Raw genomic sequence first — 7,500 nt, 5'->3', positions numbered from 1 at the left:
CGTACTCCCACGCCGGCCCCGAGGCCCCGGGGCCCCTGAGCCACGCAGACATGCCCCACGGCACCCCGTCCCCGCTGGGCCTGGGGGCCAGCCTGGGCGCCCTGGGGCCCCTGCTGCCCTCCGGCGGCGGGGCCGGGGCGGCGGCGGGGGCCAAGGCCCCGCGGCCGGCCGTGGCCCCCCTGAAGCCGGAGCAGTACGAGCTGTACATGTACCAGGAGGTGGACACGCAGGACCTCACCCAGCAGGTCAAGGACAAGCTGGCCAAGAACGGCATCTGCCAGCGCGTCTTCGGAGAGAAGGTGTGTGTGTGTGTGTGTGTGTCTCTGATGAGACAGATGACTGAGATTACATTCAAAAGAGCACTTCTAACATTATAAGAATTGAATATATATAGTAATATATAGTAACACTGTGTAATGTATGTCATTACCACATGTCAGTGTAATGTGGCAGTGTGAGCTGGTTCAGACAGGGTGTGTGACTCCCACTCTGATGTGACCTTCTCTCCCGTAGGTGCTGGGGCTGTCTCAGGGCAGCGTGAGTGACATGCTGTCGCGTCCCAAGCCCTGGGCCAAGCTCACGCAGAAGGGCCGGGAGCCCTTCATACGCATGCAGCTGTGGCTCAACGGGGAGCTGGGACAGAACGTCCTGCCGCTGCAGGGCCTGCCCGCTACACTGGGTATGTAGAGCAGGGCCCCTGGGGACCCCGTCAGGCCCCTGGGCGAGAGCAGGCCACTGGTGCACTGAGGGTTAGGGTTAGGGTTAGGGTTAGGGTTAGGGTTAGTGTTAGGGTTAGGGTTAGGGGGTTAGTGTTAGGGTTAGTGTTAGGGTTAGGGTTAGTGGGTTAGGGTTAGTGTTAGGGTTAGGGTTAGGGGGTTAGGGTTAGTGTTAGGGTTAGGGGGTTAGGGTTAGTGTTAGGGTTAGGGTTAGGGTTAGGGTTAGGGTTAGGGGGTTAGTGTTAGGGTTAGGGTTAGGGGGTTAGGGTTAGTGTTAGGGTTAGGGGTTAGGGTTAGTGTTAGGGGTTTGGGTTAGGGGTTAGGGTTAGGGTTAGAGGAGAGACTTATATGGATATGCTTTAGTTAGGGTTAGGGTTAGAGGAGAGACTTATATGGATATGCTTTAGTTGGAACGGCTCCCTTTAGTGTAAACATACCTGGGTGGCATAGATTCATACTGTCTACCGCACACTCTCACACACACACAAACTCAAAATCAATCCTCTGCTTAGAATAGATGCTGATAAAAAAGGCTGTGAATGAGCTTCAGCTTACAGCAGGAATGTGTTTAGTGTCCTTCACGGTGAGGTCTGCTGTGAAGGCTGACTGATGCTTACACGTCCTCAAAGGAGTCCATGTGTTTACCACTTTGATCAGTCCCCTTTACGTAAGAAACACTGGGCTCACCATCACGGACTGCAGTAAGGGCTACCCAAGACACACACACACAAACACACACACACACAAACACATGTGTGGGGACCCACACACACACATAAACACATGTGTGCGCATCCATACACACGCACACACATACTTATACACACACGCGCACACACACACCCTTATAAACACACACATGCATGTACACATATACACACATACACATAAACACACACATGCGCACACACACATACACACCACACATATATAGACACACACACACACACACACACACACATATATAGACACACACACATCACACACACATATATAGACACACACACACACACACACACACACACACATATATAGACACACACACACACACATATATAGACACACACACATCACACAAGACACAGTGGAGCCGATTGAGCCGCAGACGAGTTAATTGGCCTTGGTCTAATTAAAGGGATGTGGGTCAGGAGCACACGGCGTCGCCACGGAGACAGGGACACTCAGAGGCCTGATCCACTCACTGGTGTGCTCTTACTGCGTCTGGTCTTACTGCGTCTGGTCTTACTACGTCCTGGTCTTACTACGTCTGGTCTTACTACGTCTGGTCTTACTACATCCTGGTCTTACTACGTCCTGGTCTTACTACGTCCTGGTCTTACTACGTCCTGGTCTTACTACGTCTGGTCTTACTGCGTCTGGTCTTACTACGTCTGGTCTTACTACGTCCTGGTCTTACTGCGTCTGGTCTTACTACGTCCTGGTCTTACTACGTCCTGGTCTTACTACGTCCTGGTCTTACTACGTCTGGTCTTACTACGTCTGGTCTTACTACGTCCTGGTCTTACTACGTCCTGGTCTTACTACGTCCTGGTCTTACTACGTCTGGTCTTACTACGTCCTGGTCTTACTACGTCTGGTCTTACTAGGCAGTATCAGAACATTAGACCGTCACACACTCCCTCATGGAAACATGGCCGCCTTTGGTGAGGTTACAGACAAATTACAAGAGCAGGAGGATGAGTCACTAGCACGCCTTCATCTCAGGGTACGTTCTCACACACACACACACACACACACACACACACACACATGGGTGTCTGCCTTTGAATTTCAGTTGGCAATTTAGGAGCCACGGCTAGGAGCTAAAGAAAATGTCATCTTTGATATTCTTTCATGGTCTCTTTATCCCCCAATGTCACTAGAGATGTTTATGAGCAGAATAAATTGGATGTGATGTATACATTGATTATATGACCTACATACTTAAACACAGACTACAGACAAACACACACACACACACACACACACACACACACACACAGATTCAGAGTCCCTTTTTGCAGATGCAATAGGACCAAAAACTCATTTCTACCTAGGGCAATATCCTTGCTAAATTTGCACAATACTGAATCCCAGACTTGACTGTTGTGTGTTGGCTGTGTGTCTTATGTGTATTGGTCACTGCTGATATTTTAATGTATTTCTTGTATGATTTTACCTGTTAACCTGTCTGCAAACCAACTTAGGGATAATAAACCTGCTATAGAGGTCTACGAGTACACATACAGCGCTACTGTGTCTCCTGGGAGCTGCTCAGGGTGCAGTAAAGATAAACCTAGGGGTCCATGGCGCCATGTTTTTGAGCATATTGTTATTGGATTCTTCTGGATCCTTTGTGTGCCGGTCTCCTGGTTCTCACTTTTGAAAGAGGAAAAGAATTGACTAGGATGACCTCAGTGTACACACACAGACCATCATGGGCGTCTGTTCTGGTGCAGTTCTTCACTGTTGTATCGCTCAATGTCTGCTCTTAATGTACCCTGAGCTGTACACCGTCCCTCCCTCACACTCTGTGGCCCCACGGACCCAGGCTGAACCCTGACCCTCCTTCTCCCCGTGTCACAGAGAGCACCCCCAAGACCTCGGCCAGCTGCAGCCCGGCCCAGTCGCCCCTGAGCTCCGTGGAGGACTCGGTGAGGAGCCTGGGGGAGCCGGCCCCGGGGGCGGCCGCGTACGATGGGGCCCCACAGGAGGCCAGCGAGGCGGGGGAGGAGCGCTGCGCCGGCAGCCCCCCGCCCATGCCCGGCCTGGCCCCGGGCCTCAGTGTCCAGGAGATGGTGGCCATGTCCACGGAGCTGGACACCTACGCCATCACCAAGAAGGTCAAGGAGGTGCTGACGGACAACAACCTGGGTTAGTGGCCGCCGCCCGGGTGGGGGGGGGGCAGAGGAAGGAGTGGCCCCCAGCTGGGCGGAGCTGGGAGCCGATTGGCTCAGGGGACTCTTGAGATTCTCACGTTCGCCTCGGACTCTGATGCAACTTTTAGCAAGAAACGATCAAGGACCCAGAACAAGCAGAGCCCCACTTCACAGCCGTCTCAGGGTTTATTGTTTAAGAACTAATAGTAACTTAGAAGATCAAATCAATCCACTTTAAACACTGTGAACAACGTAAGGCACCAGGGGACATCAATGCCCAGCCAAGGCCAGGCTGAATACACTGCAAACACAAAGTAGAGCTGAGGCTGGTCTCACGAGGCTCACCCACGTCTATGAGTATTACCTCCGTCAGCACTACTGTAGAACTACTATAATGAGACATGTCTGTTAGTGTTAGTGGAGGAAGGTAGAGGACTTCCCAACATGTGTTCACTCACTAACAGACACCCCTATAGGCTGCATTTTGAATGTTTCTTTGACTTGACAATCCACTGTAGACTACAGACATGACCATGTAATGCGGCCGCAATATGAGTGATGAGCCACATGTCGACGTTGTCATTTAGGACATGTCCGTCTAGGGGCTGGCCTGCGGCCCAGCAACAGGCTATATACAGTCGGCCTTCAGCCGTCCACCACAACGGTTCATTAGCATGGTAGCAGTGTCACCACTTCACCCCCTGCTGATTTATGGCTCTGCCCCACAGCTAATGACGCACATGGTCTAAAACCTGATTGCCACTCGAGGTCATAATGGGGTGGCCAAATTATGTGGAAAATGATTTCATGTTATAAGTAGAATAGGACAAAGGTTTTTCTCTGTGGAATATCTCTTGTCCCTGTATCGTTTCTGTTCAATAGGTCCTTAAAGACTAATCGTCCGCTCGGCGATAACAAGGGTGTACTTTGATTTATGGCGTTCATGGGACAGTAATCACATTTCACCTGTGCGTGTCCATGTTTAATAATTGGAAGTGGGTTGACTGAGAGCACAGAGAAGCTGTGCTCTCAGTGAACACGTGTCCATGCGTTCTAGACAGTGTGTGTGTTCTGTTTTTGATACAAAAGGCATTCCAGCACTTTCTCTAACAGCCTCTCGTTTCTTCATGTATTCCCTTCTCTCTCTCTCTCTCTCTCTCTCTCTCTCTGTCTCTCCCCCTCCCACAATCCCTGGTACACTACAGTCCACTCAGAGGGTACGTCTTCACACCTGATGTCACTCATCTGCAAGCTTTGACTAACGATTACTGTCCTGCTGTCTTCCATATGCCTCGTAGCAGCTAAAGCAATACTACTGCCCATACTACCAGCCTTACTGCCATAGAGACACACACACACACACCTTTTGAAACACCATCTTCTTTTAATATGCCTACCCTGTGTCAGAGACAAAGAACAATAGCTTTCAGTAGTTACTTCAAGGGAGCTTGTGATATGGATTCTCTCTCTCTCTTTCTTATTTTCTCTCTCTCTCTCCCCCTTCTCTCTCTCCCCCTCTCGCTCCGCCTCGTTCTCTTTCTCTGACTCTGGTTGCACCAAAACACAAAACCGCTGTCAAACCATATGTACCTTTATATATATATGTACTCTATGTACTCTGTATATGTATATGTACTCTACCTCTGTATGTACTCTATGTACTCTGTATATGTATATGTACTCTACCTTTTTCCTTCATGCTCAACATTGCTCTGTTCTCTCCCTCCCTCCCTCCCTCCCTCCCACCCTCTCTCTCTCCCTCCCTCCCTCCCTCTCTCCCTCCCTCCCTCCCTCTCTCTCTCCCTCTCTCTCTCCCTCTCCCTCCCTCTCCCTCTCTCCCCCCCCCCTCCCTCCCTCCCTCTGTCTCCCCCCCCCCCCCCTCCCTCCCTCCCCCCCCTCCCTCCCCCTCCCCCCTACAGGCCAGCGTCTGTTTGGGGAGAGCATCCTGGGTTTGACCCAGGGCTCGGTGTCTGACCTGCTGGCCCGGCCCAAGCCCTGGCACAAGCTGAGCCTGAAGGGCCGCGAGCCCTTCGTCCGCATGCAGCTGTGGCTCAGCGACCCGCTCAGCGTGGACAAGCTGATGGACATGAAGCGGCTGGAGAAGAAAGGTGAGGCCAGGCGGCTCTGGGGAGCGCTCTGTGGAGCTCTGTACACACAGTGAGATGTTGTGGTTCTCTTGTGCGTCGCTCTCTGTACACACAGTGAGATGTTGTGGTTCTCTTGTGGTGCTCTCTGTACACACAGTGAGATGTTGTGGTTCTCTTGTGGTGCTCTCTGTACACACAGTGAGATGTTGTGGTTCTCTTGTGGTGCTCTCTGTACACACAGTGAGATCTTGTGGTTCTCTTGTGGTGCTCTCTGTACACACAGTGAGATCTTGTGGTTCTCTTGTGGTGCTCACAAACAATGTCATTCATAGACCATATACATGCAATCATTTGAATAAAATATCAATTAAAATGTTGCAGACTTTTTGAAAGGTCCCAGGACCCCCCCCCCACACCACAGGACCTACAAAGGTCCCAGGACCCCCCCCCCACACCACAGGACCTACAAAGGTCCCAGGACCCCCCCCACACCACAGGACCTACAAAGGTCCCAGAGAGGGGGGGGCCCAGAGACCCCCCCCCCACACCACAGGACCTACAAAGGTTCCAGAGAGGGGGGGGGGGCCAGATGACCCCCCTCCACACCGGGTCCCTGGTAGCTCCTCAGGCTTTGTTCCACGTCAGTGGGGTTCCCTGCACCGTCCCGGGGCCCCCCTGGTTGCAGCCCAGCGCCCCCCCCCCCCCCCCCCCCCCCCAGGGCCTCCCCCTGGGGCCTCCCCCTGGGGCCTCCCCAACCACCACATCGCTCTGCACGTCCACGGTGGAGCTGGCCATCTCGTGGCCATCAGGGCCTCCACCGTGGACGTGCAGAGAGCGATGTGGTGGTTGAGGTGTTGTGTGTGTGGTGGTTGAGGTGTTGTGTGTGTGGTGGTTGAGGTGTTGTGTGTGTGGTGGTTCAGGTGTTGTGTGTGTGGTGGTTGAGGTGTTGTGTGTGTGTTGGTTCAGGTGTTGTGTGTGTGGTGGTTCAGGTGTTGTGTGTGTGGTGGTTCAGGTGTTGTGTGTGTGGTGGTTCAGGTGTTGTGTGTGTGGTGGTTCAGGTGTTGTGTGTGTGGTGGTTCAGGTGTTGTGTGTGTGGTGGTTCAGGTGTTGTGTGTGTGGTGGTTCAGGTGTTGTGTGTGTGTTGGTTCAGGTGTTGTGTGTGTGGTGGTTCAGGTGTTGTGTGTGTGGTGGTTCAGGTGTTGTGTGTGTGGTGGTTCAGGTGTTGTGTGTGTGTTTCATTAATGATTTAGGACTATTGAATGAATGTCTTGCAAAGCGTTGCAAGATGATGTCGACCGCGACTTAGCTGGGCTTGTGGAATGGTTGTTTGTGCCAGGAATAGAAAAACTGTTAATACTTGTACAATGTTTGTGCTTACTCAACTACCTAGATTTGATGAGGTAGAAAAGAGAGGGAGCATTGTTTATCTCTGTATGACAACACTGCCCTCTGGTGGCGAGATCCACTCAGCGCAACATCACGCACGGGCCGGTGTTAGGGTGATCACTTTACTGTACCACATAGGGTCCAGAGTACGGTGACACCTACAAACACCTTGTTTGTTAACAAGCACGCATGGATGCTTACACATTCATAGCACAGATAAAAATGACGTTTTCCTTCTTAACAGCAAATTAAGAAGGAAAACAGCAAATTATTATTCTAAATCTTGAACCTGAATAAATGTTAGATATTAGTGACCCTTCATGCTTATTACACCATTATTATTTTACCCTAACCCTAAATAATTGAACATAAGTCCATCAGGTCAATTCAAGTCTATCATATGTGAAGGCAGACGGAGGCTCTAGTGAACCA

General features: G+C 51.4%; 1 protein-coding gene across 1 annotated transcript in view; it reads left to right on the top strand.

Moving 5' to 3' along the window:
- Positions 1-7,500, top strand: part of cux1a (cut-like homeobox 1a) — a gene marked incomplete at its 3' end in the record, with an annotated part of 96,088 nt that overhangs the window by 85,824 nt on the left and 2,764 nt on the right. Inside the window, 4 exon segments of the mRNA XM_084474222.1 lie at positions 1-299; positions 514-679; positions 3,303-3,590; positions 5,515-5,703. The exon segment at positions 1-299 is cut by the window's left edge and continues 88 nt beyond it. Of these exon segments, the coding sequence (XP_084330348.1) occupies positions 1-299; positions 514-679; positions 3,303-3,590; positions 5,515-5,703 (942 nt within the window).

This window comes from Micromesistius poutassou (genome assembly GCF_964030765.1).
Source record: "Micromesistius poutassou genome assembly, chromosome: 10".
Taxonomy (NCBI): domain Eukaryota; kingdom Metazoa; phylum Chordata; class Actinopteri; order Gadiformes; family Gadidae; genus Micromesistius; species Micromesistius poutassou.
The sequence above is the reverse complement of the archived record's forward strand: the minus strand, read 5'-3'. Positions and strand labels throughout refer to the sequence as shown.